Below are 26,771 nucleotides of genomic sequence, written 5' to 3'. Positions count from 1 at the left end.
GCCTCCCCTTAAATGCATTGGCCTCAGCGAGTTCCACATTCTCACCACTCTATCCCCGATGTCCTGGGGCCAATATTTATCCCTCAACCTTCTTCTTCTTAGGCAGTCCCTCGGAAGCGAGGATGACTTGCTTCCACATTAAAAATGAGTTCTCGGGTGACTGATGACTCCAATGCGGGACCTACAGTCTGTGTCACAGGTGGGGCAGACCTGATTGAAGGGGCGGGTGGGTGGGGTGCTTGGGTTGACGTGCGCTCCTTGCGTTGCCTGCGCTTGGCTTCCGCTTGCTCCCGGCGAAGAGACTCGAGGTGTTCGGCACCTTCCCGGATGCTTCTCCTCCACTTTGTGCGGTCTTGGGCCAGGGATTCCCAGGTGTCGGTGGGGATGTTGCACTTTTTCAAGGAGGCTTTGAGGGTGTCCTTGAAGCGTTTCCTCTGCCCACCTGGGGCTCTCTCTCTATCCCTCAACCAACATCACTAAAATAGATGATGTGGTCTTAATCACATTGCTGTCTGTGGGAGCTTGCTGTGCGCAATTTGGCTGCCGCGTTTCCTACATTACAACAGTGACCACACTTCAAAAAGTTCTTCATTGGCCGTAAAGCGCTTTGGGACGTCCGGTGGTCGTGATAGGCGCTGGAGAAATGCAAGTCTTTCTTTTGTTAAAGACGTTTCTTTTGAATTCCCTACTGGATTTCTTGGTGACTATCTGACATTGATGGCTTTAAGTCTGGAGTCTCCACAATCCATTTGCACTCCTGTGCAAAATTTAAAAAGTTGCCCGCCCGCCCGCCGGAGAGGGTAGTGAGCTGCCTGTGAAACCATGAACCGACCTCTGGGCGGCAGTGTTGACAACACAACATCCGGGCAATCTGGGGGGAACAGCCGGCCGCGCGCGGTGCAAGCCGGGGCTTGTAGTTCGGGCGCAGGCGCGGTGGGCGCGGCGGTGGGCTGGGGGAACTACAACTCCCGGCCTGCCCCGCGGCCCTGGCTGGAGGTTGTGCGCCGAGGCGGGGAGCGGGCGGCGACAGACCGGCTCAGTGCCTCCCTTCAGCCGGAGCCATGAACGCGGTGCTCGCCGTCAAGCAGTATGTCTCCAAGATGATCGAGGAGAGCGGGCCCGGCATGAAGGTGCTGCTGATGGACAAGGAGACGGTGAGCGGGGGACCGTGCTGAGGGAGCGCCGCACTGTCGGAGGGGCGGTACTGAGGGAGCGCCGCACTGTCGGAGGGGCGGTACTGAGGGAGCGCCGCACTGTCGGAGGGGCGGTGCTGAGGGAGCGCCGCACTGTCGGAGGGGCGGTGCTGAGGGAGCGCCGCACTGTCGGAGGGGCGGTGCTGAGGGAGCGCCGCACTGTCGGAGGGGCGGTGCTGAGGGAGCGCCGCACTGTCGGAGGGGCGGTGCTGAGGGAGCGCCGCACTGTCGGAGGGGCGGTGCTGAGGGAGCGCCGCACTGTCGGAGGGGCGGTGCTGAGGGAGCGCCGCACGGTCGGAGGGGCGGTGCTGAGGGAGCGCAGCACTGTCGGAGGGGCGGTACTGAGGGAGCGCCGCACTGTCGGAGGGGCGGTACTGTGGGGCCGCACTGTCGGAGGGGCGGTACTGAGGGAGCGCCGCACTGTGGGAGGAGCAGTACTGAGGGAGCGCGGTACTGAGGGAGCACCGCACTGTCGGAGGGGCGGTACTGTGGGGCCGCTGCACTGTCGGAGGGGCGGTACTGAGGGAGCACCGCACTGTCGGAGGGGCGGTACTGAGGGAGCACCGCACTGTCGGAGGGGCGGTACTGTGGGGCCGCTGCACTGTTGGAGGGGCGGTACTGAGGGAGCGCCGCACTGTTGGAGGGGCTGTCTTTCAGACGAGAAGTTAAACCGAGGCAGCGTCTGCTCTCAGGTGGATGTGAAAGATCTCATGGCCACTATTGGAAGAAGAGCAGGGGGAGTTCTCCCCGGTGTCCTGGGGCCAGTATTTATCTCTCAATCAACATCACTGAAACAGATTATCCTGTCATTATCACTTTGCTGTTTGTGGGAGCTTGCTGTGTGCAAATTGGCTGCAGCGTTTCCCACATTACAACAGTGACTAGTGCAAAAAGTAGCTGTGAAGTGCTTTGGGATGCCCGGTGGTTGTGAAAGGCACCATATAAATGCAAGTCTTTTTCTTTTTGCACAGACCAGCATCGTGAGTATGGTGTACACACAGTCCGAGATCCTGCAGAAGGAGGTTTACCTCTTCGAGCGCATTGATTCCACGAACCGCGAGACCATGAAGCACCTGAAAGCCATCTGCTTCCTGCGGCCCACCAAGGTAAGCATCGCCCGTTGACTGCCTGCCCCACATCGAGTGCTGCCATCCACTCTACTCCTGCACCCTGCCCGGGCAGACAGGCAGATGCAGCTCGCAGCCCGGAGAGAGGGACAACACGGGTCAGTCGGGACTTCTGCAGTTTCATTAATGCAAAGGTTGAGGGTTTGTTGTGTCTGGGAATGAGGAGACTGGTGAGAAGGTGTGTGTGTGTATATATAAATGACTTGGGAGTACAGGGCACAATTTCAAAATTTGCAGATGACACAAAACTTGGAAGTATAGTGAACAGTGAGGAGGATAGTGATAGACTTCAAGAGGACAGAGACAGGCTGGACATGTAGATGAAATTTAATGCAGAAAAGTGCAAAGTGATACATTTTATTAGGAAGAACGAGGAGAGGTATTGTAACCTAAAATGGTACAATTCTAAAGGGGGTGCATGAACAGAGAGATCTGGGGGTATATGTGCACAAATTGTTGAAGGTGGCAGGGCAGGTTGAGAAAGTAGATAAAGCTTATGGGATCCTGGGCTTCATAAACAGAGGTATAGAGTTCAAAAGGTGTGGAAATTATGATGAACCTCAACTGGAGTATTGTGTCCAATTCTGGACACTGCACTTTAGGAAGGATGTGATGTCCTTAGAGAGGGTGGAGAAAAGATTTACGAGAATGGTTCCAGGGATGAGGGACTTCAGTTACGTGGATAGACTGGAGAAGCTGGGGTTGTTCTCCTTGGAGCAGAGAAGGTTGAGAGGAGATTTGATGGAGGTGTTCAAAATCATGAGGGGTCTGGGCAGAGTAGATAGAGAGAAACTGTTCCCATTGGCTGAAGGGTCGAGAACCAGAGGACACGGATTTAAGGTGATTGGCAGAAGACATGAGGGAAAACTTTTTTATGCAGCGAGTGGTTAGGATCTGGAATGCACTGCCTGAAAGGGCGGTGGAGGCAGACTCAATCATGGCTTTCAAAAAGGAAATGGATAAGTACCGGAAGGAAAAAAATGTGCAGGGCTACGGGGAAAGGGCGGTGGAGTGGGACTCGCTGAAGTGCTCTTGTAGAGAGCCGGCACGGGCTCGACGGGCCGAATGGCCCCCTCTGCTGTAACCATTCTATGATTCTAGGTGGGGTTTTGGGGGTCGTGGTGAGGTGAGGGGGTGGGGTTTGGGGTCGCGGTGAGGTGAGGGGTCGCTGCGATGGTGGGGTTTGGGGGTCGCGGTGAGGTGAGGGGGTGGGGTGGGGTTTGGGGTCGCGGTGAGGTGAGGGGTCGTGAGGTGAGGGGTCGCTGCGATGGTGGGGTTTGGGGGTCGCGGTGAGGTTTGGGGGGTGAGATGGGGTTTGGGGGTCGCGGTGAGGGGGTGGGTTGGGGTTTGGGGTCGTGGTGAGGTGAGGGGTCGCTGCGATGGTAGGGTTTGGGGGTCGCGGTGAGGTGAGGGGTTGCGGTGAGGTGAGGGGGTGGGCTGGGGTTTGGGGGTCGCAGTGAGATGAGGGGGTCGCGGTGAGGTGGGGTTTGGGGGTCGCGGTGAGGTGAGGGGTCGCAGTGAGGTTTGGGGGTGGAGTGGGGTTTGGGGGTCGCGGTGAGGTGGGGTTTGGGGGTCGCGGTGAGGTGAGGGGTCGCAGTGAGGTTTGGGGGTGGAGTGGGGTTTGGGGGTCGCGGTGAGGTGGGGTTTGGGGGTCGCGGTGAGGTGAGGGGTCGCAGTGAGGTTTGGGGGTGGAGTGGGGTTTGGGGGTCGCGGTGAGGTTTGGGGGTGAGATGTGGTTTGGGGGTCGCGGTGAGGGGGTGGGGTGGGGTTTGGGGTCGCGGTGAGGTGAGGGGTCGCTGCGATGCTGGGGTTTGGGGATCGAGGTGAGGGGTCGCTGCGATGCTGTGGTTTGGGGGTCGCGGTGGGGTGGGGTTTGGGGGGTGAGGTGAGGGGTTGCGGTGAGGGGCCGGGGTGAGGTGAGGGGTCGCGGTGGGGTTGGGTTTGGGGGTCGCGGTGGGGTTGGGTTTGGGGGTCGCGGTGAGGTGAGGGGTCACGGTGGGGTGGGGTTTGGGGTCGCAGTGAGGTGAGGGGGTCGCTGCGATGCTGGGGTTCAGATCACTGTAAAACCAGTTGCATTTTTCCTCCTCTCATTGCTCATTTGCCTTTTCTAGGAGAATGTGGAGTTTCTGATACAGGAGCTGCGGCGACCCAAGTACGGCCTGTTCTTTGTCTGTGAGTATTGGACAGTCCCGTCACTGACCGACAGTTGTGTGGGAGAAGCAGCTCGCCCCATGGCTCGGGGGATGTGAGTCACTGAGCATATCTGGGCGGCGAGGCCCAGGTTCCTCCCCGGCCTCTGCTGAGGTGGCTGAACTCAGCTGGTGGCCACAATAGGCTGGAGTGCACTGAGCTCAAGGAGGGGTAACGCTCAGCGAGGGGTCTCGCCAGGGTCCCACTGACCCAGGCTGGGGTCTCGCCAGGGTCCCAGTGACCGGGACAGGGGTCTCGCCAGGGTCCCAGTGACCGGGACAGGGGTCTCGCCAGGGTCCCAGTGACCCGGGCCGGGGTCTCGCCAGGGTCCCAGTGACCGGGACAGGGGTCTCGCCAGGGTCCCAGTGACCGGGACAGGGGTCTCGCCAGGGTCCCAGTGACCCGGGCCGGGGTCTCGCCAGGATCCCAGTGACCCGGGACAGGGGTCTCGCCAAGGTCCCAGTGACCCGGGACAGGGGTCTCGCCAGTGACCCGGGCCGGGGTCTCGCCAGGATCCCAGTGACCCGGGCCAGGGGTCTCGCCAGGGTCCCAGTGACCCGGGCCGGGGTCTCGCCAGGATCCCAGTGACCCGGGACAGGGGTCTCGCCAGGGTCCCAGTGACCCGGGACAGGGGTCTCGCCAGGGTCCCAGTGACCCGGGACAGGGGTCTCGCCAGGGTCCCAGTGACCCGGGCCAGGGGTCTCGCCAGGGTCCCAGTGACCCGGGTCAGGGGTCTCGCCAGGGTCCCAGTGACCGGGACAGAGGTCTCGCCAGGGTCCCAGTGACCCGGGACAGGGGTCTCGAGAGGGTCCCAGTGACCCGGGACAGGGGTCTCGAGAGGGTCCCAGTGACCCGGGACAGGGGTCTCGAGAGGGTCCCAGTGACCCGGGACAGGGGTCTCGAGAGGGTCCCAGTGACCCGGGACAGGGATCTCGAAAGGGTCCCATTGACCCGGGACACGGGTCTCGCCAGGGTCCCAGTGACCCGGGACAGGGGTCTCGCCAGGGTCCCATTGACGGTCTCGCCAGGGTCCCATTGACGGTCTCGCCAGGGTCCCATTGACCCGGGACAGGGGTCTTGCCAGGGTCCCAGTGACCCGGGACAGGGGTCTCGCCAGGGTCCCAGTGACCCAGGCCAGGGGTCTCGCCAGGGTCCCAGTGACCCGGGACAGGGGTCTCGCCAGGGTCCCAGTGACCCGGGACAGGGGTCTCGCCAGGGTCCCAGTGACCCGGGACAGGGGTCTCGAGAGGGTCCCAGTGACCCGGGCCAGGGGTCTCGCCAGGGTCCCAGTGACCCGGGCCAGGGGTCTCGCCAGGGTCCCAGTGACCCGGGCCAGGGGTCTCGCCAGGGTCCCAGTGACCCGGGCTGGGGTCTCGCCAGGGTCCCAGTGACCCGGGACAGGGGTCTCGCCAAGGTCTCAGTGACCCGGGACAGGGGTCTCGAGAGGGTCCCATTGACCCGGGACAGGGGTCTCGCCAGGGTCCCAGTGACCCGGGACAGGGGTGTCGCCAAGGTCCCAGTGACCCGGGACAGGGGTGTCGCCAAGGTCCCAGTGACCCGGGACAGGGGTCTCGCCAAGGTCTCAGTGACCCGGGACAGGGGTCTCGCCAAGGTCTCAGTGACCCGGGACAGGGGTCTCGAGAGGGTCCCATTGACCCGGGACAGGGGTCTTGCCAGGGTCCCAGTGACCCGGGTCCGGGGTCTCACCAGGGTCCCAGTGACCCGGGACAGGGGTCTCGCCAAGGTCTCAGTGACCCGGGACAGGGGTCTCGCCAGGGTCCCAGTGACCCGGGCCAGGGGTCTCGCCAGGGTCCCAGTGACCCGGGCTGGGGTCTCGCCAGGGTCCCAGTGACCCGGGACAGGGGTCTCGCCAGGGTCCCAGTGACCCGGGACAGGGGTCTCGCCAGGGTCCCAGTGACCCGGGACAGGGGTCTCGCCAGGGTCCCAGTGACCCGGGACAGGGGTCTCGCCAGGGTCCCAGTGACCCGGGACAGGGGTCTCGCCAGGGTCCCAGTGACCCGGGCCAGGGGTCTCGCCAGGGTCCCACTGACCCGGGCCGGGGGTCTCGCCAGGGTCCCACTGACCCGGGACGGGGGTCTCGCCAGGGTCCCAGTGACCCGGGACAGGGGTCTCGCCAGGGTCCCAGTGACCCGGGACAGGGGTCTCGCCAGGGTCCCAGTGACCCGGGCCAGGGGTCTCGCCAGGGTCCCACTGACCCGGGACAGGGGTCTCGCCAGGGTCCCAGTGACCCGGGACAGGGGTCTCGCCAGGGTCCCAGTGACCCGGGACAGGGGTCTCGCCAGGGTCCCAGTGACCCGGGCCAGGGGTCTCGCCAGGGTCCCACTGACCCGGGACAGGGGTCTCGCCAGGGTCCCAGTGACCCGGGACAGGGGTCTCGCCAGGGTCCCAGTGACCCGGGCCAGGGGTCTCGCCAGGGTCCCACTGACCCGGGACAGGGGTCTCGCCAGGGTCCCACTGACCCGGGACAGGGGTCTCGCCAGGGTCCCACTGACCCGGGACAGGGGTCTCGCCAGGGTCCCACTGACCCGGGACAGGGGTCTCGCCAGGGTCCCTGTGGTGTATGTAACCTGTTCCACCTTAAGAGAACTACCTTAAGAGATGTACTACTTTCTCTTGGCTGCTGTATACTGTAATACCGGTGGTGACCACACCGGTATATAAAAGTTGTGTAGTGATTTGCTGGGCAGTTCAGCCGTGACCTCCGAATAGTAAAGACCTGTTCAAGTTATTCTTGTGGTCTGTGTCCAGTGTTTTATAATAAGCATAACTGGGACACACAGACTCAACCTGTGGCGACGAGTCTGATCTTACCCTGCGGCAGTTTTACATCCAAGGCAGCTTCGTCCTCAGAACGGGCGTCGAGAAGAGGCATCCGCCCTCATCATCCTGCTGAGCACCACATCGCACGGGAGGCATCGAGAACCCAGGTTAAAAAGAAAAATTCTGACCACGAAGCCCTCCATCAGCGACAGGCAGTGATCATCCCTTCTACCACGGTGGTGGGTAAGCCGATCAGCGACACGAGCAGAAAGTCGGCCGCGTTGGCTGTGGAGTAGGGGAGGGAAAACGGAGGAAAAAGGGCGGAGAACTCGACCGCGGCCGGTGAAAAGGGCCGGGCTGCAATCGGGGCCGAGAGGCGCAGCGACTGGGGCAGCGTTAAGGCCACGAGAACCGCGGAGAACTCAACCGCAGCCGATGTAAAGGACCGGCCTGCAAGCGGGGCTGAGAGGCGCAACAGCAGGGGAAGCGTGAATGCCCACGGGAACCGCGGGGGAGCAAAAGCAGCGTCGGGGAATTGAGAACCGCTGGGGAGGCGAGAACGGCAGCAGCACGGCAATCGCCATTGCAGCCAGCGGGGGAAGAAGGCAAACGCGGGAAGCCGCCATTGTAGTCGGCGGGGGAAGAAGACGAGCGCGGGAAAAACCGCCAAGCGCGGGAAGCCGCCATTTTAGTAGGCGGGGGAAGAAGACAAGCGCGGGAAGCCGCCATTTTGGAAAAAAGAAAATTTAAAGAAACTTGCAAGGATGCCTAAACATGGTAACATCAATGCTTTTGATAGCGATGTCGAAGATTGGGCCACGTATGTAGAACGCATGGAAGTTTATTGTAAAGCAAATGAGGTACCAGATGATAAGAAAGCACTAACCTTATTAAACTCAATGGGTGCGAAGACGTACGGGCTATTGAAGCACCTTGTATCACCAGATAAACCGGCGGATCAGACTTTCGCGAATATTGTTACTGTCCTGAAAAATCATTTAAACCCCACGCCGCTGCTGATAGCGGAACGATTTAAATTTTACAGAAGAACGCAGCTGAAAGAAGAAAGCAACGCTGAATTCTTAATTGAACTGCGTAAGCTATCAAAGTACTGTCAGTTTGGAACAGGACTAGCAGATGCGCTGAGAGATAAATTTGTGTGTGGATTGTTAAAAGAAGGAACACAAAAGCGACTGCTAGAGGAGAATGAGCTTACGCTTGATAAAGCTGTCACTATTGCAGCATCGCACGAAGCCGCAGCGAGAGGCACTGCGGAAATGCAGCTAAGGTCATCGGAACTCGGCACCAATCAAATGGCCTTGGGTGCAGTAAAGTGTTATCGTTGTGGAAAGACAACGCACGATCAGAACCAGTGCTGGTTCAAAAATCAGGAATGCAGAAAATGTGGCAGGCTTGGTTACATAGCTAAAGTATGCCGGTCAGGAAAGAAGACCAGCAACAAAAAGTCACCGCAGGAAAAGTGCAGAAAGGTACACAAGGTGACAGAGAACAGTTCGGATGAACAGAAGTCAGATTCAGACTCCAGCCGTAAGGAACTGGGTTGTCTAAGAGTACACAATGTGGGTAATGAAGCAGACCTCCAAACTATCTGGGTCACACTTCAGATAGCAGGAGTCCAAGTGAAGATGGAATTGGACACTGGATCGGCATTGACGGTCATGAATAAGCAAGATTACAAAAGGTTATTCCTACATATTCCCCTACGGGATACGGAGATTGTATTGAAAACATACACGGGGCAAAGAGTATACCCCATCGTAAAGGTAAAGGTGGTCCACAAGGGCAAAGAAAGCCGAGGAATGGACTTATATGTGCTACCTGAGGGAGGTCCACCACTACTGGGACGGGAGTGGATCAGGAGAATAAATATGGACTGGCATTCCTTAAAAGCACTAACGGTAGATTCCGGTAAAAAAGATGTCAAACCTAAACGATTGTCCAGAATATTGGACGATGCTAAAGAGGTGTTCCAACAGGGACTGTGAGAGGAATTACGGCAACCATCAAGGTTGAAGAACATGCAAACCCGAAATTTTTCAAAGCCAGACCGGTACCTTATGCGATACGACCTGCTGTGGAAGCTGAGCTGGAAGGGCTAGAACATTCAGGAGTACTGTCTAAGGTGGACTGGAGTGAGTGGGCCACGCCCATTGTTCCCGTCATGAAGCGTTCATCGAGCAACAAGCCGGGGGAACCGGGGAAGGTTCGCATCTGTGGAGATTTCAAGATCACTGTTAATCCGGTGCTTCACACGGTGCAATATCCGCTTCCGCGGATTGAGGATATGTTCGCTTCGTTGTCTGGCGGGAAACACTTCACCAAGATAGACCTGGCGCAGGCGTACTTACAGATGGAAGTTGAGGAAGAGTCACGCCAGTATCTCACGATCAACACGCATAGAGGCTTGTATCGGTATAATAGACTGGTTTTTGGAGTGGCATCGGCTCCAGCAATTTGGCAGAGGGCCATGGAGCAGGTATTACAGGGAATTCCAGGCACACAATGTTACCTGGACGATATTCTGATTACAGGAGATGATGATGAGGAACATCTTGCAAATTTGGAACTGGTGCTCACCAGATTGAAAGAATATGGACTTCGAGTTAATCGCCAGAAATGTGAGTTCTTTCAGAAGCGGATCTCGTACTGTGGTCATGTCATTGACCAGGAGGGGCTTTCTAAGTCTCCTGACAAGATCGAAGCTGTTGTGAAGGCTCCCGCTCCGGATAATGTATCCCAGTTGAGGTCGTTCCTAGGGTTGATTAACTATTACCATAAGTTTCTGCCAAATTTATCCACGGTGCTGCACCCGCTGAACGCTCTTTTGCAGAAGGGAGTACCATGGAAGTGGAGCGAGGACTGTAAGAGGGCCTTTCGCAAAAGCAAGGCATTGATCACCTCAGAGGAAGTGTTGGCTCACTTCAACCCAACACTGCCTATTCGTTTGGCTTGTGATGCTTCTCCATATGGTATTGGGGCAGTACTCTCACACAAGTTGCCAAATGGCTTGGAGAGGCCAGTCGCGTTCGCATCCAGATCATTGACCTCCGCTGAGCGCAACTATGCTCAGATAGATAGGGAGGCTCTCAGCCTTGTGTGGGGAGTAAAGAAGTTTAATCATTACCTGCAGGGCCAAAAGTTTACGCTACTGACAGACCACCAGCCGTTGGTATCCATTTTTAACCCTAAGAAGGGTGTTTCGGTAATGACAGCACAGAGGCTCCAGAGATGGTCCATTTTCCTAGGGGCACATCAATATCAGATTGAATTCAAAGGTACAAAGCAGCATGGTAATGCTGATGGGCTGTCGCGCCTGCCACTACCTACAGAGGAGGAGGCACCGACGGTTGATCCTGTTGAGTTATTTCACTCGACCATCATCGAATGTTTACCAGTCACCAATGCAAGTATTGAAAGAGAAACCAGGAACGACCCGACACTGTCCCGGGTCTACGAATTGACAGTGAAAGGATGGCCAGCACATGGTGATCCACTGTTACCGGCATTCTCAGCAAGACGAGAACAGCTGTCCGTCTGTCAAGGAACATTGATGTATGGAACAAGGGTGATTATTCCTCCTAAGTTAAGAGAGAGAGTTCTAAAGGAACTGCATGAAGGTCATCTGGGGGGAGTCAAGATGAAAAGCCTTGCTAGGGCTTATGTGTGGTGGCCGGGTATCGACCAACAGATAGAGGATCTGACGAAAAGCTGCTCAGGGTGCCAAAAAGTTCAAAATGCACCTCTGATTGCACCGCTGCATCCATGGGAATGGCCTTCAACCCCATGGCAACGTGTACATATTGACTTTGCTGGTCCATTCATGGACTCCATGTTTTTAATTGCGGTGGACGCACATTCTAAATGGCCAGAAGTGATTAAGATGACTACCACTACCTCGGAAAAGACGATCGCGGTGCTAAGAACGATATTTGCAAGAAATGGATTGCCAGAACAAATATGTTCAGACAACGGACCGCAGTTCGTGTCAGAAGAATTCCAGAAATTCATGAAGAAGAATGGGGTGAAACATTATACCTCTGCCCCATATCATCCGGCTACAAACGGGTTGGCCGAGAGATTTGTACAAACGTTCAAAAAAGCAATAAAGGCCATGAGCGAAGATCAGATTCCACTACAACACAAGGTGGACAATTTCCTACTGGCATATCGAAACGCCACTCATGCAGTGACAAACCAAAGTCCTGCCATGATGTTCTATAACAGGAGGTTGCGGTCCAGGTTGGACTTGTTAAAACCAAATGTGCGGAGGGAAGTCGAAAACAAACAGTTCCAGCATTTAAATAACAAGACCACTCGGAGTTTTGAAATAGGACAACCAGTGTTAGCCCGGGACTATAAAAATGAGAAATGGCAATCTGGAACAATTCGGGCCAGACAAGGACCCCTGATGTACACGGTAGATATTGGTGAAAATGTAATACGACGTCATGCTGACCAACTGGTAGAATCGAGAACAAGGGTCGAACCCATGGCTATGGCAGAGACAACCGTGGAAGAAGTTAGTGAACCTGAAGCATCTACCTCAGAAGTGAATGTACCTGATGATGATGTCCAATCCATAAGAGACCAACTAGATGAGTCACCCCAGCAACGAGAATCAGAGACCCCTGAAAGGCGTTATCCAACTCGAATCAGGAGGCCTCCTCAGAGACTGAATCTTTGAACTGTTTTGCATGAATGAAGTATATATATATATATGTTATTATATTATGTTAAATGGGGATATACACTGTTAAGCTAAAAAGGGAGGATTGTGGTGTATGTAACCTGTTCCACCTTAAGAGAACTACCTTAAGAGATGTACTACTTTCTCTTGGCTGCTGTATACTGTAATACTGTAATACCGGTGGCGACCACACCGGTATGTAAACGTTGTGTAGTGATTTGCTGGGCAGTTCAGCCCTGACCTCCGAATAGTAAAGACCTGTTAAAGTTATTCTTGTTGTCTGTGTCCAGTGATTTATAATAAGCATAACTGGGGGACACAGACTCAACAGTCCCCGTGACCCAGGACAGGGGTCTCGCCAGGGTCCCAATGACCCGGGACAGGGGTCTCGCCAGGGTCCCAGTGACCCGGGCTGAGGTCTCGCCAGTGACCCGGGACAGGGGTCTCGCCAGGGTCCCAGTGACCCGGGCTGGGGTCTCGCCCGGGACAGGGGTCTCGAGAGGGTCCCAGTGACCCGGGACAGGGCACAGGTTGGGGATGGAACCTGGGCTCCTTGCTGCCCTGTGTGGCTTGGACCCCGTGGAGTCGCGGTCGAGCGTGGAGCAGGCTCTTGCTATCGCCCGGCACCGGGTTGAGTTTCAGTCGCTGGCTGCGAGCATCCATCACTCTGTCTCTGACTCTCTGTTTGCAGATTTCAGTAATGTGATCAGTAAGAGCGACATTAAGTCCCTGGCGGAGGCTGATGAGCACGAAGTTGTCTCCGAAGTTCAGGTGCGTGGCGTGACGATCAGCTCTCTCCCTTTAGCGGACGGAGGGCGGGTCTGAGGTGGGTTAAAGGGGATTCCTGTGTAACTGGTATCGTGTCCCATTTATCCCTGTGTAACCGGGTCCGGGTCCCCTTGAACCCTGTGTAACCGGGTCCGGGTCCCCTTGAACCCTGTGCAACCGGGTCCGGGTCCCCTTTAACCCTCTGTAACTGGGTCTGGGTCCCCTTTAACCCTCTGTAACTGGGTCCGGGTCCCCTTTAACCCTCTGTAACTGGGTCCGGGCCCCCTTTAACCCTCTGTAACTGGGTCCGGGTCCCCTTTAACCCTCTGTAACTGGGTCCGGGTCCCCTTTAACCCTCTGTAACTGGGTCCGGGTCCCCTTTAACCCTCTGTAACTGGGTCCGGGTCCCCTTGAACCCCCTGTAACTGGGTCCACACACTCTGACAGAGTTGAATACTTTGAACAGAACAATAGCCCAGAATTGCCCTCGCTGCCTGTTTTATCGGGGAGTGGGACTAGCTGAAGAGCTCCTGCAGAGAGCCGGCTCCGGCTCGACCTGCCGAATGTCCTCCTGTGCAGTAACCATTCTATGATTCTATAATTCTCCTCCCGCCTCTCGTTAACTTCTCATTCTGGCTCTTTTAGGAGTTTTATGGAGATTTTATCGCTGTGAGTCCTCACGTGTTTTCCCTCAATCTAACGGGCTGCGCTCAGGTAAGCAGGCGGTGTGTCGGTGTGAATCCCCTCCTGCCTGTTCGGGGGGGTTTAAACTAAAATGGCAGGGGGTTGGGAACCTGAGCAGGGAGACAGAGGAAAGGGAAACCAGGATAAAAGCAAAAGATAGGAAGGAGAAAAACAAAAGTGGCAGTCAGAGAAATCAACGGTTTAAAATCAAACGTGGCCACAGTAAATAAAATTCTAATAGGTCTAAGAGCGTTAAAAAAACAAGCCTGAAGGCTTTGTGTCTTAATGCGAGGAGCATTTGTAATAAGGTGGACGAATTGGCTGCGCAAATAGAGGTAAACGAATATGATTTGGTTGGGATTACGGAAACGTGGCTCAAGGATGGCCAAGACTGGGAACTCAACATCCAGGGGTATTCGATATTCAGGAAAGATAGGCAAAAAGGAAAGGGAGGTGGGGTAGCATTACTGGTTAAAGAAGGGATTAATACAATTGTAATGAAGGATATTAGCTCTGATGATGTGGAATCTGTATGGGTAGAATTGAGAAATACTAAGGGGAAAAAAACATTAGTGGGAGTGGTTTATAGACCTCCCAACAGTAAGGCGGAGGTTGGGGATGGCATTAAAAGGGAAATTAAAGAAGCGTGCAATAAGGGCACAGCAGTCATCATGGGTGACTTTAATCTACATATAGATTGGGCCAACCAAATTAGTAACAATACTGTGGAGGAGGAATTCCTGGAGTGTTTACGGGATGGTTTCCTGGACCAATATGTCGAGGAACCAACCAGAGATCAGGCCATCTTAGACTGGGTATTATGTAACGACAAAGGATTAATTAGCAATCTTGTTGTAAGAGGCCCCTTGGGTCGGAGCGATCATAATATGATCGAATTCTTCATTAAGATGGAGAATGAATTAGTTGACTCAGAGACCAGGGTCCTCAATTTAAATAAAGGAAACTACGATGGTCTGAGGAGCGAGTTGGGTAGGATTGATTGGGGAATGGCACTCAAAGGGTTGACGGTGGATAGGCAATGGCAAACATTCAAAGACCGAATGGATGAGCTACAGAATTTGTTCATCCCAGTTTGGCATAAAAATAAAACAAAAAAGGTGACTCAACCGTGGCTAACAAGGGAAATTAGGGATAGCATAAGATCCAAGGAAACGACATACAAATTGGGCAGAAAAAGCAATAATCCTGAGGATTGGGAGCGGTTTAGGATTCAACAAAGGAGGACAAAGGGATTAATTAAGAAAGGGAAAATAGAATATGAGAGTAAGCTATCAGGGAACATAAAAACTGACTGTAAAAGCTTTTATAGATATGTGAAGAGAAAAAGATTGGTGAAGTCAAGCATAGGTCCCTTACAGTCAGAATCGGGAATTTATAATGGGAAACAAAGAAATGGCAGACCAACTAAATTCACACTCTGGTTCTGTCTTCACAAAGGAGGACACAAATAACCTCCCAGAGATGCCGGGGAACATAGGGCCTGATGAAAGGGTGGAACTGAAAGAAATCAGTATTTGTCGGGAAATGGTGTTAGGAAAATTGATGGGACTAAAGGCTGATAAATCCCCAGGGCCTGATAATCTACATCCCAGGGGACTTAAGGAAGTGGCCCTGGAAATAGTAGATGCATTACTGGTCATCTTCCAGAACTCGATAGACTCTGGAACAGTACCCATGGATTGGAGGGTAGCTAATGTTACCCCACTATTCAAAAAAGGTGGTCGAGAATGTTAAGTATGTGTATTGTATTGAACAATTAACACAAAGACTTAAACGTATAACTCAAACAGGTCTTTACTGGTTGGAGGTAGGGACTATACGTAGGTCTTTACTTCATGCCCACAGGCGGGAACTGAGGGGAGATCAGTACCCACAGTACTATTTATACCCCTATGGCCAGGAGTGGTACTGCGTATCACTACGCCCTACAAGTAGTGCAGTCCTGTCCATAGGTTCAAAGTAGCACACATATTACATACACAACATTCCTCCCTTCCTAGCTTTACAGTCATCTCCCCATTTAACATAACGTAATAACATATATAACTTCAGGTTTACATAACAGAATAACATAGATACATAGATAACTTCATGTCAAAACAGATCACAGATTCAGTCTCTGCGGAAAACAGTTCACAGATTCAATCTCTGTGGTGTAGTCGGTTCACGTTGCTGGAGTGACTCATTCAATAGTCCTTCCATGGATTTAACAGTTTGAACTTCCGAACTGAATTGGCTCCGTTCGGAGGGACCACGTGTGTGATCTGGTAGAGGTAATAATGGTTCAGATGGGTCATCTTCTGTTTCGACTTTTCCTTTTCTGCTTCTTGGAGACTCTCTGGGCTCCACTGTCAGCTGCCAGCTGCATGCGCAGTTCCTCCTTCTCTTCCTCCTTTTTCCGTAGTAGAGCCACCTTCTCCCGATGTTCCGTAGACTTTCGGTGCTCCTCCATGATTTCTGTATGGTGGGAGTCGAAGTTACAAGTTGGGCAGGACAGGACATAGTAATATTCGGTGTCGTCCTGATCTAGGCCAGCGAGAGGGTCTTCTATTTCCTCCATACCCAGCTGGGCGTTAGCCAGCTTTTGTTCCAAGTCCAGACATCTTTCCTGAAGAGACTTCTTCATGCGTACCTCTTCATCCAGCTTTTTCTGGGCTTTCAGCAAGTCGTTTACTAATGACCTCATTTGAGATTTTACTACTTCAACTTCTTTTGGAGATTGATTGATCGGACTATTCAATCCCTCTACCGGAGCAGATGTTTCAGCGGTCTGTTGTTCTACGTTGACGTGAGTCAGCGTACTTTTGGCATCCAAGGGCTGCTCTGTTGCAGTCATCTCAGTCTGTGTTGCCACCTCAGCTCTTCCAATAACCTTTGAGAGCTTCGAACCCCTTTCGTTTGAATATTGAAGTTCGTGTTCAAGTTTTTCCCATTTCAGAGTCCTGTCCTTCAGCATATGCAGGAGTTGGCTGACCGTTAACTCCTCTGACATCAGAAGTTTTGTGTGCTCCTGCTCCATTTTCTCTATCAGCTGCTTCTGTTGTCTTTCCAGATTCTCCAACTCTATATCAAAGAACTCTTTCGTTGCATTCAACTCTTGCTCAAAACGGCGAAGCATTTGTTCTAATTGCTGTTGTAGTTTGAAATGGAGTTGAGTTCGAGCCCGGTGTCCCTCAGAAATGGGCACATCAGTAGACTTGCCAGACTCAGAATCCACAGTTAAACTATGTTGTTGTTGCTCAGTGGAATTCTGTGCTGAAACTTTGTCTTTTGCACCTGAGTTGGGCTTACCATCATCCGTTCCAGAGTCTGGGCCGACTATCTTCACCGAGTTCTCACTCGTTATTGTTTGTAGGAAATGCCAGTCCATATTCATTTTCCTAATCCACTCCCGTCCTAGTAGTGGAGGACCTCCTTCAGATATCACATATAAGTCCATTATTTGACTGTCTTCGCCCTTGTGGACCACTGCAACCTCTATTTTCCCGATGGGGTACACTCTTTGCCCCGTGTATGTTTTCAATATAATCCCCGTATCCTGTAGGGGAATATGTTGGAATAACTTTCCGTAATCTTTCTTATTTATGACCGTCAATGCCGATCCAGTGTCCAATTCCAGTTTTACTTGGACTCCTTCTATCTGAAGAGTGACCCAAATTGTCTGGAGGTCTGCACCCTTACCAGCGTTGAGTACTCTTAAGCTAGCCAGTTCATTACAGCTTAAGCTAGCCAGTTCATTACTGCTAGCGTCTGAATCGGGCTCCTGTTCGGTCACCTTGTGTACCTTTGCGTATTTTCCTTGCGGTGACTTCTTGTTGCTGGTCTTCTTCCCTGACCTGCATACTCTAGCTATATGTCCAAGCCTACCACAAGTTCTACATTCTTGGTTTTTAAACCAACACTGGTTCTGATCATGCGTTGTCTTTCCACAACGATAACATTTGCCAGAACTCACACCCAATTTGTGTGCACTGAGCTCCGGTGACCGTAGCTGCATTACTGCCGTGCCTCTCGCTGCGGCTTCGTATGCTGCTGCCATAGTGACCGCCTTCTCAAGCGTCAGCTCATTCTCCTCGAGCAGTCGCTTTTGTGTATCCTGTTTAAATAAACCACACACAAATTTGTCTCGTAGTGCCTCTGTCAGTCCCGTTCCAAACTGGCAATATTTCGCTAATTTACGCAATTCCAGCAAATATTCAGCATTGCTTTCATGCTGTAGCTGCCTTCTGTCGTAAAATTTAAATCGTTCCGCTAGCATCAGCGGCGTGGGGTTTAGATGATCTTTCAGGACAGTAACAATCTCATCGAACGTCTTATCCGCCGGTTCATCTGGTGATAACAGGTGTTTCAATTGCCCGTATGTCTTCGCACCCATTAAATTTAATAATGTTAGAGCTTTATCTTGGTCACGAATTTTATTGGCCTTACAATAATTTTTTACTCTTTCAACATATATGGCCCAATCTTCGAGGTCACTATCAAAGGTGCTAATATTCCCGTGTTTAGGCATTGTAGATTTGCAATTTCTCAGATTTTATTTTGTTTACTTGTTATCAAAGATGGCGGCTTCCCGCTCTTGCCGTCGTCCTCCGCCCACAAAATGGCGGTTTTCCCGCGCTTGGCGGTCTTCACCCGTCCCCCGACGCCGTCTCCCTTCAGCCCCCGAGTGCGGCCCTTATCTTCGCCGCGATCGATAGCCCGCGCTGTGCACCGCGGCTCTCGCACCTTGAGCTTCTGCAGCCGCCGCGCCTTTCAGTCCGAGTGCGGCCCTTATCTTTGGTCCCGATCGCTGGCCCGCGCTGCGCCTCGCACTTGAAGCGGCTCCCGGCCTCTGGCTCACCCGCTCGCGCGGCTCTTGCTCGCTCCCTCCCAGGCTCTGGCTTACCCGCTCGCGCGTTTCACCGCGGCTCTTATCAGGGATTGCGATCGCCCTTATCTTCTCCAACTTCCCCAGCCCTGTCTTTGCAGCCACCACCTAGGTTGAACAAGGAAACTGCAGAAAGACTTCTGTCAGTCGCTGGAAGCTGTCAGGATGGCTGCTGCACTCCAGTGCTGAGTCGCTGATGGAGGCTTCAGAGTCCTAAAGCCTGTCGCTTCTAGTGGGGTGGTGATGTTTGAAACCTCTCTTCAACTGCCGCAGGGTAAGAACCTGACTCGTCGCCAGTGTTAAGTATGTGTATTGTATTGAACAATTAACACAAAGACTTAAACGTATAACTCAAACAGGTCTTTACTGGTTGGAGGTAGGGACTATACGTAGGCCTTTACTTCATGCCCACAGGCAGGAACTGAGGGGAGATCAGTACCCACAGTACTATTTATACCCCTATGGCCAGGAGTGGTACTGCGTATCACTACGCCCTACAAGTAGTGCAGTCCTGTCCATAGGTTCAAAGTAGCACACATATTACATACACAACAGAGAAAAAGCGGGGAATTATAGACCGGTAAGCCTGACATCGGTAGTGGGGAAAATGCTAGAATCTATTATAAAAGTTGTAATAGCAGAGCACTTGGTAAGCAGTGACGGGATCGGACAAAGTCAACATGGATTTATAAAAGGTAAATCATGCTTGACTAATCTACTGGAATTCTTTGAGGATGTAACTGGTAAAATAGATAAGGGAGAACCAGTGGATGTGGTGTATTTGGACTTTCAGAAGGCTTTCGATAAGGTCCCGCATAAGAGATTAGCGTGCAAAATTAAGGCACATGGGATTGGGGGCAAGGTATTGACTTGGATAGAGAACTGGTTGGCGGACAGAAAGCAAAGAGTTGGAATGAACGGGTCATTTTCCGAGTGGCAGGCAGTGACTAGTGGGGTACCGCAAGGATCGGTCCTAGGACCCCAGCTGTTCACTATATATATTAATGATCTGGACGAGGGAATTGGATGTAATATCTCCAAATTTGCAGACGACACAAAGCTGGGTGGGAGGGTAAGCTGTGAGGAGGATGTCGTGAAACTCCAGTACGATTTGGACAGGTTGGGTGATTGGGCAGAAACATGGCAAATGCACTATAATGTGGATAAATGTGAGGTTATCCACTTTGGTGGCAAAAACAGGAAGGCAGATTATTATTTGAATGGCAATAGATTGGGAGAAGGGGAAGTGCAAAGAGACCTGGGTGTTCTTGTGCACCAGTCGCTGAAGGTAAGCATGCAGGTGCAGCAGGCGGTTAAGAAGGCAAATGGTATGTTGGCCTTCGTAGCAAGAGGGTTTGAGTACAGGAACAAGGATGTCTTGCTGCAGTTGTACAGGGCCTTGGTGAGACCGCACCTTGAGTATTGTGTGCAGTTTTGGTCGCCTTACCTGAGGAAGGACGTTCTTGCCATGGAAGGAGTGCAGCGAAGATTCACCAGGCTGATACCTGGGATGGCAGGAATGACGTATGAGGAGAGATTGTGTCGATTGGGCTTATACTTACTGGAGTTTAGAAGATTGAGGGGATCTCATCGAAACTTAGAAAATTCTGTCAGGCCTGGACAGACTAGATGCAGGAAGGATGTTTATGATGGCTGGGGAGTCCAGAACCAGGGGTCGTAGTCTAAGGATAAGGGGTAAGCCATTTAGGACTGAAATGAGGAGGAATTTCTTCACCCAGAGAGTGGTGAACCTGTGGAATTCTCTGCCACAGAGGGCGGTGGAGGCCAGTTCATTAAATATATTCAAAAAAGAGTTGGATATATTTCTTAAGGCTAAAGGGATCAAGGGATATGGGGAGAAGGCAGGGACAGGGTACTGAATTTGGATGATCAGCCATGATCTCATTGAATGGCGGAGCAGGCTCGAAGGGCCGAATGGCCTACTCCTGCCCCTATCTTCTATGTTTCTATGTTTCTGCCTGTTGTATCTGTGGACGGTGGGTGTGTGAGATTCCCCTCCTGCCTGTTGTATCTGTGGACGGTGGGTGTGTGAGATTCCCCTCCTGCTTGTTGTATCTGTGGACGGTGGGTGTGTGAGATTCCCCTCCGGCCTGTTGTATCTGTGGACGGTGGGTGTGTGAGATTCCCCTCCTGCTTGTTGTATCTGTGGACGGTGGGTGTGTGAGATTCCCCTCCTGCCTGTTGTATCTGTGGACGGTGGGTGTGTGAGATTCCCCTCCCGCCTGTTGTATCTGTGGACGGTGGGTGTGTGAGATTCCCCTCCTGCTTGTTGTATCTGTGGACGGTGGGTGTGTGAGATTCCCCTCCTGCCTGTTGTATCTGTGGACGGTGGGTGTGTGAGATTCCCCTCCTGCCTGTTGTATCTGTGGACGGTGGGTGTGTGAGATTCCCCTCCTGCCTGTTGTATCTGTGGACGGTGGGTGTGTGAGATTCCCCTCCTGCCTGTTGTATCTGTGGACGGTGGGTGTGTGAGATTCCCCTCCTGCCTGTTGTATCTGTGGACGGTGGGTGTGTGAGATTCCCCTCCTGCCTGTTGTATCTGTGGACGGTGGGTGTGTGAGATTCCCCTCCGGCCTGTTGTATCTGTGGACGGTGGGTGTGTGAGATTCCCCTCCTGCCTGTTGTATCTGTGGACGGTGGGTGTGTGAGATTCCCCTCCCGCCTGTTGTATCTGTGGACGGTGGGTGTGTGAGATTCCCCTCCCGCCTGTTGTATCTGTGGACGGTGGGTGTGTGAGATTCCCCTCCTGCCTGTTGTATCTGTGGACGGTGGGTGTGAGAGATTCCCCTCCTGCCTGTTGTATCTGTGGACGGTGGGTGTGTGAGATTCCCCTCCCGCCTGTTGTATCTGTGGACGGTGGGTGTGTGAGATTCCCCTCCCGCCTGTTGTATCTGTGGACGGTGGGTGTGTGAGATTCCCCTCCGGCCTGTTGTATCTGTGGACGGTGGGTGTGTGAGATTCCCCTCCGGCCTGTTGTATCTGTGGACGGTGGGTGTGAGAGATTCCCCTCCTGCCTGTTGTATCTGTGGACGGTGGGTGTGTGAGATTCCCCTCCCGCCTGTTGTATCTGTGGACGGTGGGTGTGAGAGATTCCCCTCCTGCCTGTTGTATCTGTGGACGGTGGGTGTGTGAGATTCCCCTCCCGCCTGTTGTATCTGTGGACGGTGGGTGTGTGAGATTCCCCTCCCGCCTGTTGTATCTGTGGACGGTGGGTGTGAGAGATTCCCCTCCTGCCTGTTGTATCTGTGGACGGTGGGTGTGAGAGATTCCCCTCCTGCCTGTTGTATCTGTGGACGGTGGGTGTGTGAGATTCCCCTCCCGCCTGTTGTATCTGTGGACGGTGGGTGTGTGAGATTCCTCTCCGGCCTGTTGTATCTGTGGACGGTGGGTGTGTGAGATTCCTCTCCGGCCTGTTGTATCTGTGGACGGTGGGTGTGTGAGATTCCCCTCCTGCCTGTTGTATCTGTGGACGGTGGGTGTGTGAGATTCCCCTCCCGCCTGTTGTATCTGTGGACGGTGGGTGTGTGAGATTCCCCTCCCGCCTGTTGTATCTGTGCACGGTGGGTGTGTGAGATTCCCCTCCCGCCTGTTGTATCTGTGGACGGTGGGTGTGTGAGATTCCCCTCCGGCCTGTTGTATCTGTGGACGGTGGGTGTGTGAGATTCCCCTCCTGCCTGTTGTATCTGTGGACGGTGGGTGTGTGAGATTCCCCTCCTGCCTGTTGTATCTGTGGACGGTGGGTGTGTGAGATTCCCCTCCTGCCTGTTGTATCTGTGGACGGTGGGTGTGTGAGATTCCCCTCCTGCCTGTTGTATCTGTGGACGGTGGGTGTGTGAGATTCCCCTCCCGCCTGTTGTATCTGTGGACGGTGGGTGTGTGAGATTCCCCTCCTGCCTGTTGTATCTGTGGACGGTGGGTGTGTGAGATTCCCCTCCTGCCTGTTGTATCTGTGGACGGTGGGTGTGTGAGATTCCCCTCCCGCCTGTTGTATCTGTGGACGGTGGGTGTGTGAGATTCCCCTCCTGCCTGTTGTATCTGTGGACGGTGGGTGTGTGAGATTCCCCTCCTGCCTGTTGTATCTGTGGACGGTGGGTGTGTGAGATTCCCCTCCTGCCTGTTGTATCTGTGGACGGTGGGTGTGTGAGATTCCCCTCCCGCCTGTTGTATCTGTGGACGGTGGGTGTGAGAGATTCCCCTCCCGCCTGTTGTATCTGTGGACGGTGGGTGTGTGAGATTCCCCTCCCGCCTGTTGTATCTGTGGACGGTGGGTGTGTGAGATTCCCCTCCTGCCTGTTGTATCTGTGGACGGTGGGTGTGTGAGATTCCTCTCCTGCCTGTTGTATCTGTGGACGGTGGGTGTGTGAGATTCCCCTCCTGCCTGTTGTATCTGTGGACGGTGGGTGTGTGAGATTCCCCTCCGGCCTGTTGTATCTGTGGACGGTGGGTGTGTGAGATTCCCCTCCTGCCTGTTGTATCTGTGGACGGTGGGTGTGTGAGATTCCCCTCCCGCCTGTTGTATCTGTGGACGGTGGGTGTGTGAGATTCCCCTCCTGCCTGTTGTATCTGTGGACGGTGGGTGTGTGAGATTCCCCTCCTGCCTGTTGTATCTGTGGACGGTGGGTGTGTGAGATTCCCCTCCTTCCTGTTGTATCTGTGGACGGTGGGTGTGTGAGATTCCCCTCCTGCCTGTTGTATATGTGGACGGTGGGTGTGTGAGATTCCCCTCCTGCCTGTTGTATCTGTGGACGGTGGGTGTGTGAGATTCCTCTCCTGCCTGTTGTATCTGTGGACGGTGGGTGTGTGAGATTCCCCTCCTGCCTGTTGTATCTGTGGACGGTGGGTGTGTGAGATTCCCCTCCCTCCTGTTGTATCTGTGGACGGTGGGTGTGTGAGATTCCCCTCCTGCCTGTTGTATCTGTGGACGGTGGGTGTGTGAGATTCCCCTCCTGCCTGTTGTATCTGTGGACAGTGGGTGTGTGAGATTCCCCTCCCTCCTGTTGTATCTGTGGACGGTGGGTGTGTGAGATTCCCCTCCCGCCTGTTGTATCTGTGGACGGTGGGTGTGTGAGATTCCCCTCCCGCCTGTTGTATCTGTGGACGGTGGGTGTGTGAGATTCCCCTCCTGCCTGTTGTATCTGTGGACGGTGGGTGTGTGAGATTCCCCTCCTGCCTGTTGTATCTGTGGACGGTGGGTGTGTGAGATTCCCCTCCTGCCTGTTGTATCTGTGGACGGTGGGTGTGTGAGATTCCCCTCCGGCCTGTTGTATCTGTGGACGGTGGGTGTGTGAGATTCCCCTCCTGCCTGTTGTATCTGTGGACGGTGGGTGTGTGAGATTCCCCTCCTGCCTGTTGTATCTGTGGACGGTGGGTGTGTGAGATTCCCCTCCCGCCTGTTGTATCTGTGGACGGTGGGTGTGTGAGATTCCCCTCCTGCCTGTTGTATCTGTGGACGGTGGGTGTGTGAGTTTCCCCTCCGGCCTGTTGTATCTGTGGACGGTGGGTGTGTGAGATTCCCCTCCCGCCTGTTGTATCTGTGGACGGTGGGTGTGTGAGATTCCCCTCCCGCCTGTTGTATCTGTGGACGGTGGGTGTGTGAGATTCCCCTCCTGCCTGTTGTATCTGTGGACGGTGGGTGTGTGAGATTCCCCTCCCGCCTGTTGTATCTGTGGACGGTGGGTGTGTGAGATTCCCCTCCCGCCTGTTGTATCTGTGGACGGTGGGTGTGTGAGATTCCCCTCCTGCCTGTTGTATCTGTGGACGGTGGGTGTGTGAGATTCCCCTCCCGCCTGTTGTATCTGTGGACGGTGGGTGTGTGAGATTCCCCTCCCGCCTGTTGTATCTGTGGACGGTGGGTGTGAGAGATTCCCCTCCTGCCTGTTGTATCTGTGGACGGTGGGTGTGTGAGATTCCCCTCCTGCCTGTTGTATCTGTGGACGGTGGGTGTGTGAGATTCCCCTCCCGCCTGTTGTATCTGTGGACAGTGGGTGTGTGAGATTCCCCTCCTGCCTGTTGTATCTGTGGACAGTGGGTGTGTGAGATTCCCCTCCTGCCTGTTGTATCTGTGGACGGTGGGTGTGTGAGATTCCCCTCCGGCCTGTTGTATCTGTGGACAGTGGGTGTGTGAGATTCCCCTCCAGCCTGTTGTATCTGTGGACGGTGGGTGTGTGAGATTCCCCTCCGGCCTGTTGTATCTGTGGACAGTGGGTGTGTGAGATTCCCCTCCAGCCTGTTGTATCTGTGGACGGTGGGTGTGTGAGATTCCCCTCCGGCCTGTTGTATCTGTGGACGGTGGGTGTGTGAGATTCCCCTCCTGCCTGTTGTATCTGTGGACGGTGGGTGTGTGAGATTCCCCTCCTGCCTGTTGTATCTGTGGACGGTGGGTGTGTGAGATTCCCCTCCTGCCTGTTGTATCTGTGGACGGTGGGTGTGTGAGATTCCCCTCCTGCTTGTTGTATCTGTGGACGGCGGGTGGGATGTTGCTGCTGAAGGTGGTGTGATTTCCATTCTTCCCAGTGAAGATTGTGCGGCTGGTAATTTCAGTCCGAGTTGTCTCTACGAGTGAGTGCTACACCCGGGACCCGTCGTTCACTGGCTCAAGACGATTTCTAAACATCTTCAGCCAATTGTTTCCACTGATGAACATCAGGAAAGAGAACTCTTTGAGGCGGGGAGAGGGTGAGTGCCGTGCAGGTGGGGTTGCCTGGAGAAGGGAGGGGAGCTGAACACCTCAAACATTGAGCCTCCCTCGAGACTGAAAGCAGCAGTGTCCAACCAGAGTGAGGACTCGAGAGTGTTTGACGGGACAGTGTAAAGGGAGCTTTACTCTGTATCTAACCCGTGCTGTACCTGCCCTGGGAGTGTTTGATGGGACAGTGTAGAGGGAGCTTTACTCTGTATCTAACCCATGCTGGTCCTGCCCCAGGAGTGTTTGATGGGGAAAGTGTAGAGGGAGCTTTACTTTGTATCTAACCCGTGCTGTAGCTGCCCTGGGAGTGTTTGATGGGACAGTGTGGAGGGAGCTTTACTCTGTATCTAACCCATGCTGGACCTGCCCCAGGAGTGTTTGATGGGGAAAGTGTAGAGGGAGCTTTACTCTGTATCTAACCCGTGCTGTAGCTGCCCTGGGAGTGTTTGATGGGACAGTGTGGAGGGAGCTTTACTCTGCATCTAACCCATGCTGTACCTGCCCTGGGAGTGTTTGATGGGACAGTGTAGAGGGAGTTTTACTCTGTATCTAACCCGTGCTGTACCTGCCCTGGGAGTGTTTGATGGGACAGTGTAGAGGGAGCTTTACTCTGTATCTTACCCATGCTGGACCTGCCCTGGGAGTGTTTGATGGGACAGTGTAGAGGGAGCTTTACTCTGTATCTAACCCGTGCTGTACCTGCCCTGGGAGTGTTTGATGGGACAGTGTAGAGGGAGCTTTACTCTGTATCTAACCCGTGCTGTACCTGCCATGGGAGTGTTTGATGGGACAGTGTAGAGGGAGCTTTACTCTGTATCTAACCCGTGCTGTACCTGCCCTGGGAGTGTTTGATGGGACAGTGTAGAGGGAGCTTTACTCTGTATCTAACCCGTGCTGTACCTGCCCTGGGAGTGTTTGATGGGACAGTGTAGAGGGAGCTTTACTCTGTATCTAACCCGTGCTGTACCTGCCCTGGGAGTGTTTGATGTTAATGATAGGTACAATAGTTAAGTCCCCATTGACATGGACACCAGTTTGATGTTTTCTCATGCCTGTCTGTTTATTTGCTGATGATGTGATTGTGGATGTGAAGGGGTTAATGCCGTGTCTCCTTATCACCAGGCCCGGAACTGGAACCCTGCACTTTTGGCAAGAGCCACCCAGGGGCTGACTGCGGTGCTCCTGTCGCTGAAGAAATGCCCCATGATCCGTTACCAGCTATCCTCGGACATGGCCAAGAGGCTTGCAGAGAGCGTCAAGGTGATGCAGCCAATTGGTGTGTCGCGTGTGTGTGAGAATGGTCACCGGTGGAGGGGGGATGGAGACAGTTCTGTCCGGAGTAGCATTACAGTGATGGTGGGAACAGTGGGTGAAGATTGCACGGCGCACCTGTCTGAACAAATTCCACTTCATTGACTCACGCTCGAAGGGGACTCTGCTTACCATGAAAGAAGCTTCTGTTGCAGTCCGAATCGGACTGAATTCTCTCATCGTTGGGCCCACTGTGGCAGTGACTGGTGGTAAACCATGGCCCCACTCAGAGCCCACCTGGGATCCGCACACCGAACGCACTCTGAACAACAGCCACAGGATGGCTCACGTGCGAAATGTAAAATCCCTCACTGGTACAGTCGGGTCAGTTACAGAGTCTACATCATAAGCACATCGAGTGTTTGATGGGACAATGTAGAGGGAGCTTTACTCTGTATCTAAGCCGTGCTGTACC

General features: G+C 53.8%; 1 protein-coding gene across 1 annotated transcript; it reads left to right on the top strand.

The window, feature by feature from the left end:
• The first annotated feature begins 952 nt into the window (after positions 1 to 952).
• On the top strand, positions 953 to 26,571 carry LOC147086353 (vacuolar protein sorting-associated protein 45-like). Its single transcript, XM_085978416.1, has 6 exons — positions 953 to 1,154; positions 2,165 to 2,299; positions 4,432 to 4,492; positions 12,691 to 12,770; positions 13,413 to 13,481; positions 26,168 to 26,571. The coding sequence occupies exons 1-6, from the start codon at positions 1,062 to 1,064 to the stop codon at positions 26,459 to 26,461; spliced, it is 732 nt and encodes a 243-aa protein (XP_085834542.1). The 5' UTR covers positions 953 to 1,061; the 3' UTR covers positions 26,462 to 26,571.
• The last annotated feature ends 200 nt before the right edge of the window (positions 26,572 to 26,771 follow it).

Source organism: Somniosus microcephalus, unplaced genomic scaffold (assembly GCF_052327205.1).
Source record: "Somniosus microcephalus isolate GS21.2 unplaced genomic scaffold, FLI_Smic_1.0 unresolved_chr7, whole genome shotgun sequence".
Lineage (NCBI taxonomy): Eukaryota > Metazoa > Chordata > Chondrichthyes > Squaliformes > Somniosidae > Somniosus > Somniosus microcephalus.
This window is presented reverse-complemented; position numbering and strand designations above follow the sequence as displayed.